Source organism: Porites lutea, chromosome 6 (assembly GCF_958299795.1).
Source record: "Porites lutea chromosome 6, jaPorLute2.1, whole genome shotgun sequence".
NCBI lineage: Eukaryota > Metazoa > Cnidaria > Anthozoa > Scleractinia > Poritidae > Porites > Porites lutea.
The window spans coordinates 23,217,580-23,237,969 of record NC_133206.1 but is presented as its reverse complement, the minus strand read 5'-3'; the positions used below and the strand labels follow the sequence as shown (position 1 = coordinate 23,237,969).

The following is a 20,390-nucleotide window of genomic DNA, read 5'->3' as shown; positions in this document are numbered from 1 at the left end:
TGCTTACCTATTCATTTCCGCGAAATTACATCACTTCCGGTTCTAGTGCCCAGTTTTTGGCAGTTTTCTTGGTGGAACAAATTCAAGATGGCGACTTTCGCTCTACCAGAGTCTTTCGGCTTGGGTGACGCGCGTTCCCTAATGGCATGTAGCAGGTTTAAGAAATTTAGTGGACTTCATTTGTGAAGGTATGTATTTATTATGGTATAGGTTATATCTATCAAAAGCCAGGAAGATATCTTGATAGACTCAGATCAAAATAATTTTGTAAGCTTACAGGGCACAAGGCAAAAGGAAGAAGTAACTCTTGAGGTTTTGCTGGTGTAACGACAGTCTTAGAAACAATGGTATCAGAAGGACTCCACAATCAAATCTGGCATGTGATATTATCCGCGTTGTCACTGCCTTCATAAATGAATTAAAGAAAGCTGTTGGAGAAGACCCACGTCACGTTATTAGGGAGCCATGCATCCATGTAAAGTTAGGGATCCCAACGGGTTCGACTTTATATTCCACTTGTCATCCTTAGCTGAAAACTCTGCACCGTCCTATTCCCCTAACGATACGGCAGGCTACTTTAAATTTGAATTTAAAGATGGCAAAGGCAGTGAACTAGAGAAAGACCCGTTAAAGCGGGATATAGGGAATATCTCTTCCCTCAGAGAATCAAAGTATGTATCTTCAGCTTGATTACTTAACACGGTTGAGGTTTAACGAGAAATTCGCTTTTATCCCCAGGAACTTTTGCCAGACAGTGGTTAAAACATGGGATAGTCAGTGAAATCAGTGAGACAGGGATTGTACTCTGGCATGCAGATAACGGCCGACGTGATTCCTACTGTGCCCTTTACCTATCATAACGAGGTTTCACTGAATTATAGTACACTGCCCAATCACAAGACGTCTTGTCAGGAATGGAAGACTCAGGCGTTGCTGTGGAATATAGTTTATCTACACTGTATCTAATCCCAACACCCATCTCGACGCATGCAACGCATTCCTTTGAAAATGTAGTTTGGCGCATCTCTACATCCAAACTGGAAACGAAGATCTTTCGAGGAGTAGCTGAGTGTAAGAGGAGCGCTTACATTATTGGACAGATTCTTCTACAGCGCAGTGGACAAGTGCCTGATTCAGATAGACTTGGATCTTGTTCGTGCTATGAACACACCTATCTATTGAAAACTGCATTTCTGTATGAACTGGCAAGAGTTCCAGCGGACGAAGAATGGGAGAGAGGTAACGTCGTCACGAGGTTGTTGCAGATATTTGAACTCTTAAAGAAGAACATCAAATCTGGATGTGTGAATTCCTTCTTTTTCAAGGAATACAATCTTGTTGTCACTGAGAACACCGTAACCGACATAAAAGCTAGAATTTGGATTATAGATGCGATACTGTTGTTTCTTTCTGGCAAATATGACTTGCAGCAGGAACAAATTCATCCCCGGAGTCTTGAAAAGATGATACAAGATCAAAGACCAGAGTCTATCTCCACCAGGGAGGTGAATAAGTCACAAAGGCAAGAATTGTCCAGCTCTTAGAATTTGCTCTCTTAGGATCTAGAGCTGAAGTGTCAATGTTACGGAAATGTTTTGCTTGTAACTGTGGTGGGAACGTTATGTTAACTATGATGTGTGTTAAATTTCAGTACGTAAGAAATCTGGAGCCAAGAGATAAAAGTTGCTCCTTTTGTCAAAACAAAGATATGTTATACGTAAAAGCAAAGGTTTAAGTTTAGTTTAGGCCAACCAATTTGCTCTTGAATAGAGTTAATTAACTAAATAAATGAATGAATACAAAAATAACCAGGGATAACTCTTGGCAGGAGAGAACAGAACTTTTGTCCCTGTCGACACTTCGCACCATAAATACGTTTCAGTTCTGTTGATTTTTTAAATTAATAGTAACGTACGTAAGTTTGTTTTGATAAAGGTTAAAAATCGCGTCTAAAGAGTAGAGGGTCAAAAACACTTAAAAAGGAAATAATCGCAAACGAAAAAAAAAATACTCAAACACTCAAAGTCCGCGTGATCTGGGCCCGGTTGCATAAAACGCCCGTAACAGTTACGGGTATACGTAAGTGTACTCGTAACTTAAGTGAGTTGCATTAAATCACTTACGTGGCCCACTTAGGGATTTCACTTAAGTGGCTACACTTACGATTTTCGTAAGTATCCACTTAAGTGTCATTTATGCAACAGAAACTGCGGGTGTTGCATAAAACCTTTTTTACGGGAAAATTAGCACGTAAATTTACGGGACCTATGTAGATCCCGTATCCTTACTGTTTTTACTAAAGTTAACGAGATCTTTTACTGAGAAGTGAAAAAAAGGTTTTTTATTTACGTAATTCCGTTCTAATGCGCTTTGTTAACCTCTGATGTTCACTTTTTTCAAAGCCATCCTTGAAAAAAAAGTAGAACATCAATAAATATTGCAGTAAAATAACGATGGCATGCAAACGAATTTCAACGAAAGTCAACGGGCTTGATGAGTTGCACTCATAGGGTATTAAAATGTCAACCTTCAATGCTCCAGACGATTCATCGCAAACAAAGATGACGCAGAAATAGGAATAAGACAGAACCATCACATATGTACCGCCTTTCAGAGACAAACATATCTATTGATCTCATCGTAGACAAATGGAGACCATTAAAGGTATTCAACCCGGTATTCCTTAAAGGTTCTAAAAAAGGTTCAGCTTACATCATTTTCTGTAATCTCAGGATTTAATAACATTCGCACACTTGTTCATCCTTTTATCTCTTTCCGCTACCCGCAGGTAAGCCGATTTTAAAATCCTCGAGGAGGAAAATCGGGACTGCCTATTTGCGCCTACTAATCCTTATAACCTGTCTTGATTAACCTGTAAAGTTAGGGTGAAAAAGACTTGGCAGATATGCGTTTATAACGATTCGTCGGGGTAGTGAAAGAGAATCCGGACAAACAGCATTGTTGCTCCTATTTATTTCGGAAGAAGCCGCTTATAACAATTTGCAACCATTTTGACTCGACTATTGTTAAATCTTGCCATAAATTCACGATTCCCACAGCTGATTAGCGCACAACTCTCTAGGATGTGAATGAAACGGAATTCTGCAGATGAACAAGGCTCTAACCCCAGAAAACGAGCGTCGAATTTTAAGACGGATGAAGTCAAATTTTTTCTCCATGAAGTAAAAAAGAGAAAGATGACTCTATTCGGCACTTTATCTCCTACACTGACATTTAGAGTGAAAATGCAAACATGCTTGGAGGTTCGTTATCAGTTAGTGGCCGCCGGGTTCCCACCAAGAACCAAGGAACAACTTAAAAAGAAATGGGAGGACTTGTCGTCAGCCACTAAAGCCAAATACGCCAAACGAAAGAAGACTAGGGCCTGTGGTGCAATAAAGTGGGCCGACGTAGACGAGCTCATCACCGAGATGCTTGCAAAAGAAAATCCCTCCCTCGTATGTATAGTTGGTGGAATAGACTCCGGAGATAATATTCAAGCCGGGGAACACACACTTGATGCTTCAAGTGACGCCAGTGAGAAAGACAGCCGACCGTCTACTTCATCGTACATTCTAGTGGGCCCAGATAGGATGGTTGAATTGGAAAGTGGCAAGAAAACTTCAGAGAACGAGCAAGAAGAAAGCCGTTTGAGGGAGGAACAAACAAAAGAACCAAACTGTAATTCCGACACTGTTAGGGAACAAGAAAATAGAGAAATGAACATTGAAAAGGTATTAGAACAGCATTTAAAAGAAGAGCATGAAGTTAAAATGAGAATTCTAAAAAAGAAGGAAGAGCTAGTTTATCTAAAGTTGCAGTTGTTCAGACGAAAACTTGACAGTGACGAGTTAGATTAGAACCTGTGCTGATATTACCTTAATAAACTATTTTTGATTATGTCGAAACTTCGAGGTCGATTAAAAAAAAAACAGTTAAATGACGACACACTTTCTTCTGTTGAAAAAATAGCGTTATCTCAGTAAAACCTGAATTTCCCTAATTATCTAACAGAGGCTTAAAAGTGTTCGAAACGACCAGATACTTTCTTTACACCCATCAATGGTTAGCTGAATAAAAATAGAATGAGTCATTAATAAATTACTATATCAAAGTTACGTGTGCCCTTAAGAGAGCCCGTAAGTCACCACGTAAAACAGGAACTTACGAGAGTGCTAAGTGTGTTCCATGAAACACCCGTAAGTGCACCCATAACGGATTCGTAAGTGACCTACTTGAGTGAGCACTTAAGTGCAGGTTTTATGCAACCGGGCCCTGAACTTCAAGACTTAAGGTTGCTCCGTCATTAATACTGGAGTATTTAGCTGTGACAAATTTTCCGTCATAACATTTTCGTTTTTAACGCGATGGCTGCGAAACTTTGCAAATAACAACAGAAGTCATTCGGTAATAATGTGAAATATTCCAATTTCATTGATGGTAAATATTTCTTGAGAAATTAGCACTTAAAAGTGCTGGACAGTTCTATCTGAGCTTCTATACAAGGTAGCTTATAATCCCACTACCTTTTTCCTGAATTGGAAGCAACGTACAGCAGGGAAAAGCCGTTGAGGATGCATTGCAATGCATCAAAATGTATGTAGCAGGAGTTTGAACCAAAACTGCCAAGGGATATTTTAAAAAAGTCGAGGAACAAGTCATTCTACCTAAGAGCAAGGTTTGGAGCAATTTATAGTGCTTCTAAAACTAAAAAGTACCTGTTAAAGAATAGCACGATAGGCAATCGGCTTTTGTTTTAAGAATTAGCAAACACTGAATTTACTTGTCCGAAAATTCAAACTGGTGTCTCCTTCTATCTGATAGCAATTTATTTTTGAAATTGCAAAACAATTTCACAGCTGAATTTTGAGCGACTTTTAGTTACGGACTTCTGCTCGAACGATTTTTCTGAAATTCCTCTGGCATATTTATTACATCAACTAGGAGTAATCGGAGCTTAGGAGAGTGCGTTCGATATGTTTGTTAGGCGTAAAGGTAGCAGTTGAGGGGAAAGGGTGGTTGCGATATAGATAAATATGATTATGGCATATTTTGAACGTAAGGGTTGCGTACAGCGAAACCTCTATTTAAACTGTGTATCATTATAAGAAGGTTTTGAAAAGATATCGTATGGTTCAGTGTCAAGTGCCTGTCACCGCGAGTGCGTCGGGCGTGTAAATAGAACATTTCATTTTACTGGCGCGAGTTACAGCGCGGCGCAGTTGCTCAAGGGCCGATCAGTGCTTAACCCGGGATTCTTTTTCTTTCTTCCAAAACATTTCTTCGGAAAATTTCCTCTGTTGTTTTTAGGAGCATCCAATCGTCCACTTGTTGACAAAATGAATTACATTGAATTTACTGTTTTAAAAGCTTTCACATCTGAATTCAAACTTCGCACTAACCCTGTCAAAGCCTTCAACGGAATGTGTGTGCGGCTCACGTCAATAACTTTTCCAGTAATTTGGTCGAGCGTGTTGATTTTAGTGACTCGAGAGTGGGGGCTACTGTGGGCTGGTTTATGAGTTTTTACTAATAAATAACACAGAGTTAAAGTGTTCGTTTGTCCGGTGCCGAAAGTATCACAAGTCATGATCCAATGGCGCCGCCGAGCTATACACAACTCCGTAGATTTACTTTGTGGCACAACGGCTGCCGAGCTACACAACTCCGTAGATTTACTTTGTGGCACAACGGCTGCCGAGCTACACAACTCCGTAGATTTACTTTGTGGCACAACGACTGCCGAGCTACACAACTCCGTAGATTTACTTTGTGACACAACGGCCGCTGAGCTACACAACTCGGTAAATTTACTTTGTGGCACAACGACCGCCGAACTAAACCCGGTTTGATGTATGCACCAGGAGTCGCAGACATTTTCCTAAGACAGTGACGAACCATGCTGAAAAATATGAAGGCTTAATCCAAATTAAAATTTAACAGTAAACTTCTGCAAGATGAACGCTTTGGATGATTCAGCAAACACAGATCGATGTACGCTCTACAAAGATTCAGCAAACTTTTTAAAAGATGAAGACAGAATATCAGACCTCAGTGAAAACCTTTGAAAGATGAACGCCGAGGACACAAGAATCACCACACGAGTTAGCGCGTCAAAGTGAGGCAAAACGAAGGCAAGCGCCTCAAAGCGAGGCAAATGTGTGTCGACGACGAAAATGCAATATCAAAAAAACCTCCCTTATTAATTGCACAGGACACCCAATAATGCGCAAAACACCCAACACAAATTAGGGGTTGCGTTCTCTTACCTCGAACGCAATTAAAGCCGATACCAGAAATTTCAGTAAAAAACATCAGCAATTTTTTTTACTAGACGCGATTTTCTTTGAACAGTAAGGTCCTTCTAAGCGCTAATTTAGAAAAACGTATTTACCATCAATGAAATCAGAATATTTCGTACTATTACCGAATGATATCTGTTGTTCTTAGCAAAGTTTCTCAGCCATCGCGTTAAAAATGAAAAAGTTATGACGAAAACTTCGTCACAGCTGAATGCACCTGTATTAATGAGACGGAGCAACCTTAAATATTCGGGAAGGAAGGCTCGCTTTTGTAAGGTTATCCAAGAAAGTTTTGGATTCTGGATTTCACCCTGTGGATTCCGGTTTCATAACGCTCTACTAGTTATTCAAAATTTAGATAACGCTTGTACTCCATCGTAATTGACAATCAGTCAACTAACTTATGAACTGTAATACCACTGGTAACTAAAGCTTGGCTATGCTTACATGAAATAACGTGCTTTTATGACCTTTTTGCTGTCTTGTACAGCCTAACAGCTAAGAAAGATAACTTTGTTATGTTGCATTTAGGATATCACCAATAAAAATCTATTTACAAAACTATTTACCATCACGTGGTCAAAAAATAAAGAACTATTTTTGTAAGGAACCTAATAAAATTTACTAGGCTATAAAAACAAGAATCTAGATTATAGTATAGTACGCTATAAAAATAACAGCGGAACGTCCCTAGCAACGAGGAGTGAGGAGAGACGGCTGATTTCGTTGGCTAAGGAATAGGGGTGTAAACAGTACATATAAGGAGTTCCCAATTTCTTGTTTATTACGCAGATAAAACAAGGTAAAAAGTAAACATTCTGCAGGCCTATATACAACACAAGAGTTACAACTGTCTTGGAGTTAATATTTTTGGTTTATCCTTTGGAAGGAAGATTTTCGTCGTCACGCAATCCTCGGCTTGTTCGTCACCGTCTACTCAGTTATTTCGACTATCCATCAATTAGCAATTGTGTGATGGTAATAATAGCGTGGAAACCAAAGGCTGTGGTTTACTGTGACAATAAACTGCTAGCTTCAGGTAAATATCTTGGAACTTATTCAAGCTTTTCTGGTCATGAGAATTACCTTGATCTTAAATTTTGCTGATTTTACTTGATAAGGTTTATTAAGACTTCCTCTGGATGAAGTATTATCTCCTTTATTTTTCTAGCCAATTCATCACACCTTTGGCGACCGAAGAATTCGAACAAATTTAAATGTGTGATGAAGTAATGCGGGCAGTTGAACTGATTCAAAGAGTCTTCCAGTCTCTGCAGAAAGCTAAGGAATCTCTCACTTAAACTATCATAGCTCCACTGGTTTGGATGTGGATAAGCTTCACATTCGTGTAACAAGATGGTTTTGAGGTGATATGATGTCAATGGATGAAGATACAACTCTTCTCTCAGGGCCTTCAAAATTCTTAAGAGCGGATGTCAGTAAATATCGACCAGAGGTCTACAAAAGTGAAAAATCGAAAATTCTCAAAAAAATTCACAAAGTAGTACTAGGTTAGCTATTAACATAAATGTAATTTTTACTTCGATCCGATAATTATTTTCCACGTACGGGGGGGTTATTGGTTTCGCGGCTCTCGGACCGGGTTTTCCAGGCCCGAGACCATGTGTCACAAAAAAAATCGTTTTAAAATTCAAATCCATTGTAATGCGGACAACAAATAACTTATTCAGAAGAGTACTTAATTGCACACATTCTAAGTGGTGATTTACTCAGTTTGAACGAAAGTGTAATATTTTGGAGATTTTTCATTATTTTCAATATTTTGAACGTTTTCGTTCAATGAAAAAATGGCAAATTTCAAAGCCCAAAATCGTCGACTGGTACCTCGATTTCAGTAACGAGTCTTATACCACGTTAAAGAGCGTTATCTCTTCTTTCAAAATCTGTTTTCAAAACTACGGGCAACTTAAAAGAAAATTTTTGAGGCCAAAAAATACTAGTAGTACTTTTCTGAAATTTGAGCTTTCCAGACTCAGTGGGTCGATGCTTAAAACTCAGAAAAATGCAATAGGAAATCAGTTTGAGCAACAGTGATTTAACGTTATCAGCTATCAGAAACCAACACGTGTTTATACAGCGATCTGATATAAATTAATGCCGTTTGCTATCAAGAAAGGCAGATTTAAGCTGTCAACTCCTGCCAAGTGCACCAGTCACGTGAAGTTGTCAAAGGGAGGGCAAAGCACTAATATTAAAAAGTCTTAAAATTCAAAACGTTTTACGTCCATGAAATCAGATTTTAGCGTACAAAACAATGTTGTGAATGTCTGTTGTTCGTACCTTAGCATGGTGTTTCCATATATTGGAAATGTCAAGTATCCACACGGGAGAACATACCAAACAACAACGTTTCAAATCCAAGCGCCGGAAGATCGTAAACGGCAAAGATTGCGTTACCGGTCAGTGTAAAACGCAGACTGCGGACTGCAGACTGCAGACTGCGGACCAGGGGTAAAATGCAGACTGAGTGTAAAATGCAGGCTGCAGACTGAGAGTAAAATGCAGACTGGGGTAAAATGCAGACCGAGCATAAACTGTAGTTGTGGAAAGGTTTAAGGATAAAAAAATCCCGCAAATACATGTAAACGAACACTTACTTGAAGACATCTGCTATCACAAATCCATTCAGGACTTTCTTCTCTAGAACGTTGTCGACGACCCAAAAACATAAAATTGCAATATGGAACCTTTTTTTCCGTCCGAGAGACCTCACGCTTCAAGTTTAGACGCGAAGTTTTCGGGAGTTTTCGATATACGTGACCAGGGACCGTGAATTGTTACAACACCACGATGTTTACGCTTAAATGGAAGCTGCTGACCCAAAATACTGTACAGGAAGAATTATGGCGATAAAAAGGGAGTAAATCATTCCATCAACAAAGATGTTCTACAGGAAATTTGGATGACCTTCTATGAAAGTATTGCAAATCAAGGTAAACAGACTTAACCTGTTCGGATGTTCATTGAAACTTCTGGCGAATGTGCAATCCACTTCAACTAGGAAGCGAAGTGTGTAACTGATACCGGCTAGCTGTTTCACCGATTTGGAGAAGAAGCTAAAAAAAGGAGCACAAATGTTTAAAAAGTCTACAGTCTTTATTCTGCATTTTACCCCAGCCTGCGTTTTACTCTCAGTCTGCAGTCTGCATTTTACACTCAGTCTGCATTTTACCCCTGGTCCGCAGTCTGCAGTCTGCAGTCCGCAGTCTGCGTCTTACACTGACCGATTGCGTTACATTTCACAGAACGACCGCTTACCACTGTTGTCACTCCTTTTTTCGCTGGAAGCTACGAGGAGTTTTCATTCCGTCATGAGTGATTCTTGATCGGCGTTTCCTTGAAAGTACGACCCCGGACAGGTGATAACTGAGGACGTTTCGTCAAGACTCCTGTTGTTCAGTTTCAGGCTTTAGCAGGTGCGTAGTCAGGATTTTTCAGGAGGTACGGCCAACTTTTTCTACATCTTCTTTAATTCTGTCGGCTTGTTATGTTCATTGACGTCAACCGTTTATCATTAATTCAGCTAGTAAAAATCAAGCTTGTAGTACCTCCGACTTTAGTTTACAAATGACTCTTTTTACCCCTTTTTGTCACATTATTTTTGACCGACAAAAGCACCACACACTGACGTAATTGTGCCCTACTTCGTCTACTCCGAAGACAGGTCGCGGAGAAAACAACGCGTTCACGCTTTACATCATCAAGCTTGCTATATAAATAAATCATCCAAGATTCGGTTCTCCAATTAATGTCGTCGCTTCTCTGGAAACCGACTTTTTTTAGTTATGTTTATTTCATTCTATTTTTTTCCTCAACGTTTTCGGGCACGCACGTGCAAACCGTGCGTACAAGTAGCTACGCCCCTGTTTAGTCTCCTTAGCCCTGAACGTTCCTCTCTTGCGGTTTTCGCGGGAGTTCAGGATGTGGTCCAACCAGTATTTCACGTCTCTTTTAAATGAAAGGCAGCACTTCTTGTTTACCGTTTCGTTATCAGACAGCGCTTAGGCTCTTAGCCTTTCATTTAATTTTGATCAAGTTTTTATCATTTAGTTACTCAGTATACGTTCGATCCTGTCCTTGTAAACTTATACTTTTATACTTTAAGGGAGCTTAATTCCTATATTAATTTTTTCTTCGTTTAGTGTCGTCCAAAAGACCCAGTTTTTTGGCATTTTTTAAAAAAGCAAGAAAAAGAAACGACAAGGTTTATTTTTTTAGACTTAGATTAATTCTATTAAGAGAAAAAATAGCATTATAACATCATTTCGAGGCATAAAACGTTCGGTGGTGTATCCTCTTTGCTTTTTACCCTTTTTGGGCCTTTTTTTATGAAATTGACCATCAAATTTTCCGCCAGATTGAGTTTGTGTCGATTTGGTGAGCATGTCTTGTTGTTTTCAGTCTCCACGGCAATGATGCTGGTGTTTCAGGCCTCCCGTTCTCAGATTTCTTGTGATTTTTTTTTTCACCCCACCGACCTACCCACTCAAAACCAGAAAACCTATTCGACGCTAAGCGAACGAAAAGGGGATGACCTAAGCCTTATGGTTTCTTTTTGGGCTTCCTCACCACATTGCTTCTGCGTGTTTCTGTATTCTCGGCTTGCACTGTCACGCAATGAAAAATAAAAATGCAAACCATTCAATACAGAAGGACTAGAATCTGGGAAATGAAAAAAGATGAATATACAAAAATCCTTGCCAAGAATCAGGTCTGTGAAATATTTCAAATGCGAGATATTGCGAAAAACGGTTTACCTAAATTTATAAAGCTTCGTATGGAAACGCCATGTTGGTGTCCCTTTCAGGAACACCAATATGGCCGCCGGATACCAACAAAAACATCTGTTTTCGAGTTTTCCTACTAATGGGTGAATTCTTCGCTTGAGGAACTCATAAAGATTACAGTAATATTTATTCTGAGACAAGGAATGTTAAGATTGCAAAATCTCCCAAAGTCGGTAATGTTTTTAACCCACATAAGAGCTTTCCCGGCCGCCAGCTAAATGCCGCGTCACGCAAAAGCCTGGAAATTCAAGCGTCCTCTCTCGCAAAACGAAGAACCCTTTCGAACCAAAAATTTGTTTATGTAAAGATGTTTAGGTACTGTAATACCTCGTGAAAGTAAAAACTCAGAAGAATCGATAGTTTCTTAGTTTGATTTTTGGTGACGTCACGTGCAACCCAAGAATACTTGTCTTTTGCTTTGTTTTGTTCTTTTTTGTCGGTAAAATAAACCGAAACTGTACAAAGACCCTCAATATTCCCTTTGGAGGTTCTCGAACGCGCATAAAAAAATTGAAAAACGCGATGATTTATTGACCGCAAGGGCAATGGGGTGGGGTTAGGGCTCGTTACTGCGCTCCGGTTCACTCGTACGCTGTCAAATGGTCCCGAAATACAAAATGAAAAATGACTGTGGACAGACTATTCACGTCTAGACATCAAGCATCTTTTAAGATGGGACTTATCGCCTCTCCCTGTTCATGGAGTTGATTCAAGGTGTTGACGTTAATTTCGTGATGCCCTGCATGTTGCCAGGACATGTTTGAAAAGGGCCTTTCCAAAGGTACGGAGTCCGCCGTCACCTTGTCAACCGTGCGAGAAATGAGGTTCACAAAAACAAAGAGAAGTTATTTTCGATTTGCCCCGCCCCCTACCCCCGAAAGTCCCAGACAGGACCGCTTCAAAGTACTCCCCATGTGGTTGCGCGGGGGATAGTAACAGGTCTACCTAATTGCACCGTGCATCAATGACAGTTTAGCTCAATCAGAAGCCTCTTTTCCCTGGCTAGTTCAAGGTGTGTGCACCTCCTTTAAGCTGTTCTTTTCGGTTCTTACTGAAATTTTTGATCTTGAGGAAATTCACAACGACAGGAGCAGGTTATGGGCTTTTTTCCTAGCCCTAATCCTCCATCACGGGAAATCCCTCAGGTTAGGCGAGAATGCGATAATCCTTCCATAATCATCCATTTTTTCACCGCGTGAATTGGGTATTTTTAGCTTATTTCGAGGAAATACTTTTTGCTTCAAGTCCAGGGTGGGCTTTTAAACACATTTTTTAAGCCAAATGGTTTTTGCGAGAATCTGCTTACCCGAACTTTTCGCATAAAAAACGACAAATACCCGAAAAAAGCTAATGTTGTTGGTGGTGGTGGCATATTTCCGATAAATTCAGCTCAATGTCTCGTGAAGAAGAGTTCAGATCCGTGCCGCGCGCCTCTCGAGGCAAGCGTTCCGTCGAAATGCGAGCCCAAAAACAGGTGGTAAGCGGTCAATCTGTCAAAAGTAACGCAATCTCCGTCGTTTGAGAGCAGCCGAACATGCTCTTGCCGATGCTGTCCTTGATGTTTTTTATTTCCAGTATCTAGGAAACCCATGCTAAGGTATAAAAACATACACTCGTAGGCATTGTTCTGTCCGCTAAAGTCTAATTCCTGGACGCAGAAACGTTGTGCTTTTTGAAGTTTATTATTGTGCTTTGCCCTTTGACAACCTTACGTCACTCGTGCGTTTGGTAGCAGAAGATGGCTAAACTCTGCTTTCCTTATTGGAAAACGGCTTTAAATTTTATCAGGTCGCTCAATAAACACGTGTTGGTTTCTGATAGCTGATAACGTTAAATCACTGTTGCTCAAACTGATTTCCTATTGCATTTTTCTGAGTTTTAAGCATCGACCCGCTGAGTCTGGAAAGCTCAAATTTCAGAAAAGTACTACTAGTATTTTTTGGCCTCAAAAATTTTCTTTTAAGTTGCCCGTAGTTTTGAAAACAGATTTTGAAAGAAGAGATAACGCTCTTTAACGTGGTATAAGACTCGTTACTGAAATCGAGGTACCAGTCGACGATTTTGGGCTTTGAAATTTGCCATTTTTTCATTGAACGAAAACGTTCAAAATATTGAAAATAATGAAAAATCTCCAAAATATTACACTTTCGTTCAAACTGAGTAAATCACCACTTAGAATGTGTGCAATTAAGTACTCTTCTGAATAAGTTATTTGTTGTCCGCATTACAATGGATTTGAATTTTAAAACGATTTTTTTGTGACACATGGTCTCGGGCCTGGAAAACCCGGTCCGAGAGCCGCGAAACCAATAACCCCCCCGTACGTGGAAAATAATTCTCGAATCGAAGTAAAAATTACATTTATGTTAATAGCTAACCTAGTGCTACTTTGTGAATTTTTTTGAGAATTTTCGATTTTTCACTTTTGTAGACCTCTGGTCGATATTTACTGACATCCGCTCTTAAAATCTGTTTGCGGCAAGAGCTGGCTTCACCGTCGCCTCCTCTAAGAAACAGCTTCTTTTCATCAGCTGCAGAGAAAGAAAATCTCCAGAAAATTCCGTTTTCATCTTCAGGAACGCTGTCTCCTTTTGGTTGTTTTGCAACAAGATGACAACCACCGTCACGAATTTCTTGTAAGAGCAGTGAATTAGGCCAACCTGAATTACCAAGTAAAAAAATAACATAACAATTGTTACCGATAAAACGAGCATTCTCCTTGTGAACATGAGTTTCTTCATATAGCTCAAACGATAATTCCAGTGGTCATCTGGGGGGATCCTCAGAGAGGCAACGAACTTCCGTAGAACTTAGAGTATGTATAGGGAGGACTATCTACATTTACCGGATCATTAGCAACAAAAAGTGAAAACATATAAGCAAAAAGGCACTCGTTTACTCAACACCAATAAAATGATAGGGAATTCACCAGGATACCGGCTTTTGCTACAGGAGATTACGTAAACTATGCTTACCTCGGGAGAAACCCAGGCTAGGTCCCGGTCGCCTTGTAATCCACTCAATAGCCTCATCGGGCCAGTCAATGAATTTGATAGCCAAGGTCAAGTCTACAGAATACTTTGTGCCATCATTTGTGTTGGTTATGTACAGGGTGATTGCTGGACCATGTGACTTAACAGCAACAAATCTGAAGATGGGAATTAGCAGGGAAGGAATTCATCTTTTTATTGTCAGTGTCAAATTCGGAGGTCGTGGGTTTGACTAGCACCGAGATTTTTAAAATAATTTCTTATCTCAAGCTGAGCTCCCTCATTCGCTATGCTCCCGCGAACGCTCAGTGGGAATTGGTGAGATTATGCGTGACTGTTAAATTTAAATGCTAAGTTAACTCTCTCTTCTATCATTTGAGTTACAAGTGCTGCTCGGCTCAACATTTTAAAGTAACATTCATTTCCTTTTTGTCGCCATTCACTACCATAATGGTACCCCTGACCTGTCCCCATCAGGTCATCTGGCTCAGTCCGATCAGCCACAGTAGCCGTGAGTTCAATTCCCACCACGGTTCAAAGAGTTTTTTTCTTTGCTTCACCGTGTGGTTTTATAATTCGAGATGTTTTAACCCAAAATATTCGTTTTTTTTTTCATTTGATAGTTCAGTTCAAATCCCTTATTCATTATTCTGCTCGGCATCGACTCCGAAACTTTTAATTGTCGTAGACGACTTTAACACCCAACTTATGCAAGAGAAATAGATCTTTCAATCGATAACCAACTGTTGGCGGTTTAATCTAGCCGGCCTGAGGGAAAAACGACAAAAAACATGTATCTTTCACAACAAAGTGGGATGAACAGTTTTTTCCAGTGAACAAATAAAAGCCTAATAAACTCCCAGCAAAAGGCGAAAACGGAGGAATAAAAGCACTAGCGGCGAGCAGGGAAAGAATGAACTAAAAGGCTGTAATTTAGCAATCTGTAAAAAAGGAAAGATCCTCGTTTTTTTCCTTCTTGACGTAAAGGTTTTGCCGTTTTTTCTTAATGGTTATACTCGAACACGAGGCGGATTGCATTTTTGAGAAAGACCCATGGCTACTATGTTATCTCTTATTTAAAGCTATGGGAAACTGAGATAGCTTAATGAGACTGCTTAATAGATTAATATTAGCGAACGTAGCCGAAAGGAGGACGGTGAGACGCGCGCATAATCGCGTAGTTCCAGAAGAGGCCTACAGTGGTACGAGACTATTGCACACAAGGAAAGAGAATTAACACGCGTTCTGCGCGCGCATGGCTTTTCTCGAGCCAAATATACTTTTTTAATGCGCGAATGCTTGTCCGGCTCTGTTTAAATGAGTCTTGTTTGCTTACCTTGGATTAAAACCCAGATCTACAAGCCTTCTTAAGACTGCTTTAACTTGTGAAGCGTTTAACATTTCCTGTGTGAGACAGCTATCACGCTTCCACTTAAGACGGTTAGCTTCATTATTGATGGACACTCGAACGAATCCTAAACACAGAAAAAAAATAGGGAACATAACCTCATTTAAAGACATGTCACAAGGTTTAATTGGAACTATGATTTTGTCTGGTAGTTTAAAAGTACTAAAGACTTAAATGTAATTTAACCGGATAAAAACAACACGATGGAATTCCGATGTATAAAACGCGTTGCTTAGAAAGTGGAAAGATCGTTTTTTTTATAACGGCCGGGGGTACGCGTTTAGGTACGTTTTATCAGTGTCCTGGGTAAAAGACCTTGTCACGGTTTTGGAATCCATCTTGACAACCGCGTGAGAAATTACAGAGTTTCTAGGAGAATCTAATGTCGAATAATTTCCGTTAAACGGCTGTTCTGAACAAAATACGAATCTAAAACAAGCCTCTGGAGAAATTTAAGCACAGGTTCCCCCCCAAGATTTTTTAGTACAATCCTTTGCTTTGTAGCTAGCTTTAGTTCACAATTCATATTGTTTTCAGAACAGCCGTTTTACGGATATTATTCGACATTACATTATCATACAAACACTGTATACGTAATTTCTCACGAGGTTCAACCTAGCCGTCAAGATGGCTTCCAAAACAGTGACAAGGTCGACTTACATTCGACATACTATAATTGGCCCATAATTGGGGCTATATTAATTTTGTACTATATATCTATGGATGTTTACGTTGTTATTGGGTGCGGTTCTATATATAAGAGCGCTTCGCTGAAAGTAAAAGCTATTTGTCGATGTGACTTGACATCCCTGATTTGGCTTAATGATAGTTTTAACTAAAAGACGCTATCGCTTTTTTATTTCGTAGTTTACACCCATGTTTTAAAACAAGATGTGACAAATCACAGAGGATATTAGCGGATATGGCCCTTGCAGTGTTCGCTAACCCAACTGTTCGTTGCCTAACTAGACACGATTGGAAAAGCTAGTTGATGGAAAACACGTGATTAATTTGGTAAATTGAAAAAAGCGAATAGACCTGATGTACCCACCTAATGGTGTATAATCTGTTGCCCTGTTTCCAGTGTTCATGTCACCGATATAACTGATCAGGCCGTTTATGTAAAAAATGAAACTGGTTCCTCTGATTCTGTAACCAATGTAACGAACAGGTAAATCCTCCATGACCAGCATCAAATCAAACTCGTTGGGCTCTTTAGCTTTTGCTCTTTCGTAATAGCTCCCGGTGGGGAAAGTACGCAGAGAGGCGAAACGATCATCTGTACTCTTCACGTAGTCCACAATCTCTTTTACAATTGGCTGCCAGCATTCCAAAGCTTTAGTTTTCATTTCTCGTCTTGTTTTCACATTACGTTCAGTGTACCAATTAAGAAAATTATTTAAATTCGGCCGCGGGTTACTCATCTTCCACCAGGAGATATACTTTTTCGTTTTTGCTGTGCCGTATCAGAAACAGGTTTTGGCGTCTTCGTCTTTTCCGAGAAATTTGGGCTCCACTTCCGGTTATAAAATTTCGTTCCCAATCTTCCTGGCCCGCAAGAAAACGGGATTAGATCTATATGATACAAACACTTTTTAAAGTTTAGTGTACTGTATTGAACTGAAAGCCGTTTGTACAGGTAATAGCATGATTTGTAGTGATATTTGTGTGGTCGGCCATTTGTTTCAAAATTATGACACGCTATATGTGCAGTTTTTTCCCACGTATACTTGCAGTCATTCCTGCTACACCATATACATGCGGTTTTTTGCCACGTATACTTGCGTTCTTTCCTGCTTTGTGGGGTTTTTGTTCCCAAGTATATGACCGTTTTCTTACAAACACGCATATATATGCGCACAAAAAAAGCCCATATATATGCGTTTACAAACAAGCATGTGTATATGGGGTCACAGAAAGTCGTTGTATAAAGAGGCACCGAATTATACCGTCAGCAAAAAACCCTTTCATGTTAGATGGAGCTGAAAAGTAACTTCAGTTTGAATCAAGCATGGCCGCAATGGCCTCGTTAATTTCGAGCAAGGTGTGGTTCTTATTCATTGCCCTCACAGTAGTGGTGGTTGTTGGCTCCACGACAACGGAACTGCACGTATATCGTGTCATAATTTTGAAACAAATGGCCGACCATATATTTGGGAAAAATTTTGAAATTGTTACACGTAATCTCGCGAGCCGTGAGGCGAGTGAAATTTGAGACAATTTTGAAATATCACGAGTGGTATTTATGCCAAGTATTCGGGGGTGGAAGCGGAATATTTTGTTTTTAGTACTTAATATTCAGACTGTCAATATTCAATATTCAAACATCAATATTCAGGCTTCCATATTTATCTTATTTTCATTATTTCTACTGTTTTTTTGGCCAAATATCAGTTAACCGCTAACCCCATTGGCATTCTCAATTATGAACTCCCTCATTACTCATTGTTTTTCTATAAGAGCCACTTCCGTTATTGCAGCCTACCAAGACACAATGTATTCCTTTGCAATGAGTACTACCTAATGGCAGAGGTCGTTCAAAAAATATCAAATTATAAACAAAACATGCTCCTAGTCACATTGCAATAGACTATTATCTGTTCAAGTGGTAAACGTTGGTGAAAAAAGGCTTGACCTGGTTACAAACATTGGCCCAGTCTGATGGCGCTAATCCCCAACTAATTTTCAAAGTGAGAGTACACATAAAAACAAAATATAAACAGTGTCAAAACATGACAAAACAGTGCTTCATCAATGCAAATTATACACAATCCAATAGAAAAGTAGCGTGTTTCTGCATTCATGGTTATCTCAGGTTATTTTATGAGCATATTTCACATGATCTTCGTATATGGAATGAGTGAATTTTCTAGAAAAATAAAGATTCATTATTTAAGTGCATTTTTCACATTCAAACTAGATTTTCAAATATTCAAATTAAATTTTCAAATATTCAAAGTAAATTTTAAAATATTCAAACTAAGCTAAAGTCAATATTCAATATTCAATTTTCCGCTTCCATCCTCGAAAATATCACGTACAAATCATGTTCTTATTTGTTTATACTACTACTCGAAAAAGGTTTGTAATTTTCACATGTAGATATTTCAAGTTAAGCAGAAATACCACTGCTCTGAGCCAATCAAATTGTAGAAATTTCTCATGTAGTAGTATATATATAACGGTGAAATTTCACGAAAAATGGACAACCTCGAGAAGCAATGTCAACGAACCAAGTGACTTAGGTTGCGACCGACAGCTTTTTCTAAAATAAGGTCAGTTTGGCTAATGAGTTGCGAGGTTCATTTTTCATTTACAACAAAAACTATGAAGAAAACACAGAGATTGTAAACAAGCACTTCTAACCAGTTTTCACTTTCGAAGATACTTAAGCTTACCCCACCTGCCCCTGTCATTGGTCAGCTTTCAATTAGAATTCTTGAGTGAGGAAAGACATCACTCAATGACGGACCTTATCTCGTGCCCAGATCTCACCCTGTTTTACACTGAAAAGTGAGAGATCTCCCTTTCCCTTGGCAGTGGGATTATGACGGACCCTGATAAAATATCATCCCGGGCACTGAAGACTTTACCTTCAAAATGTGCACGAAAATAATTTCAAGCGATTCTAGTGTAATGAAAGTGGAACCTCCCTAGAGAATGGAAAATGTCTGTCATTTGCTTGTCTTGAATTCAAGAAAAAAGATAAGTTTATGCCAAAATACAAAAAAATACAGGCCAATCTCCTTGGCGTATATCTTGTCTATACTATAAGAGATCAACCACAAAATCGTCTTCAGCATGGCTTCATGAGAGGCTTCTCTACTGATTCCCAGCTTATCTAGTTGTCCTCACTGGATGAGCGGATCATAACAGATGCATATCATGTACTCTAGATTGACTCTCCTAATTTTTTGACATAGTCCCCTACCAGAGACTCCTAATCAGGCCTAATTGTTATGGCATCGCTATCAATAGTCTGCGTTGGATTGAGAAATTTCTGTTGAGCCGCAATCAGTGCATTAAGGTTGCTGGTAAAAATTCTTCCTGTCTTCAATGTCACCTCCGGCATCTCTCAAGGAACCGTCCTTATATGACCCCTTTTTTCAGTGACATTGATCCTAACCTCAATTTCAAAATGATAAGTTAATTGCTGATACTGTTCTCTATATGTACTACCGTAAATCCTCTTTTAAGCCCACTCCCCCCTTTCAAATAAGCCCCCTCCCTCTAATAAGCTCCCCCTAATTTTCAGGGGAAGCAAGTAAATAAGCCGCCCTTCCCCTCCCCCTTATTATTATTTATTTACCAACTGGAAGTTCGAATTTGATTCCGATCCTCAGCTGCAGCTAAAACGTCTTCTACATTAGCTTTTCCACTTCGTATTCTAGTTCTTCATGGAGAACTGATACCATCGTCGTTTCTAAATAAAATAAGCCCCCCGTCTCTATTAAGCCCCTGCTCAAATGGGCTTGGAATAAATAGGCCCCCGCGGGGGGACTTAATACAGGATTTACGGTACTTCAGAATCTCAAGTGAGTCATGATGCCAGTCTATTTCTTCAAGACCTTGACACGCTATTTTCTTGGGCCACTATATAGCTACTTACTTTGGAAGTTTTTTTTTTTTTAACTTAACTAAATATAACTCTGTGTTAATCGCCAGGTCACTTCTCACGTTCCCAGGGCCAGTGCTCGAAACTTCAGCTTTCCAGTCTTGACAATTAGAAATTGACTTTGTCAACTCAGTCAATCAATTGATCATTTATTTGCACTTAACAGAGTAAAGTGTAAAGTCACAGCAATGCAGATTTGTGAAATTATGGGATCGGTAAACTTTACTAAAAAGATCAAAGCCAATTTTAGGAGTATTAGTGTGGAGT

At 39.4% G+C, this 20,390-nt stretch overlaps 3 protein-coding genes across 4 annotated transcripts in view; 1 reads left to right on the top strand and 2 right to left on the bottom strand.

Annotated features, from left to right (window-relative positions):
• The window catches only part of LOC140940293 (potassium voltage-gated channel protein Shal-like), a 399,369-nt gene that overhangs the window by 158,990 nt on the left and 219,989 nt on the right, over window positions 1–20,390 (bottom strand). The gene's annotated exons all lie outside the window — the stretch shown is intronic.
• LOC140940297 (apoptosis regulator BAX-like) overlaps window positions 1–20,390 on the top strand; it is a 276,596-nt gene that overhangs the window by 81,305 nt on the left and 174,901 nt on the right. The window lies entirely within an intron of this gene.
• On the bottom strand, window positions 13,459–16,964 carry LOC140941738 (cyclic GMP-AMP synthase-like receptor 1). Its single transcript, XM_073390751.1, has 4 exons — window positions 16,560–16,964; window positions 15,437–15,575; window positions 14,086–14,258; window positions 13,459–13,770 (listed from the first exon to the last, which is right to left on the bottom strand). The coding sequence occupies exons 1-4, from the start codon at window positions 16,930–16,932 to the stop codon at window positions 13,484–13,486; spliced, it is 972 nt and encodes a 323-aa protein (XP_073246852.1). The 5' UTR covers window positions 16,933–16,964; the 3' UTR covers window positions 13,459–13,483.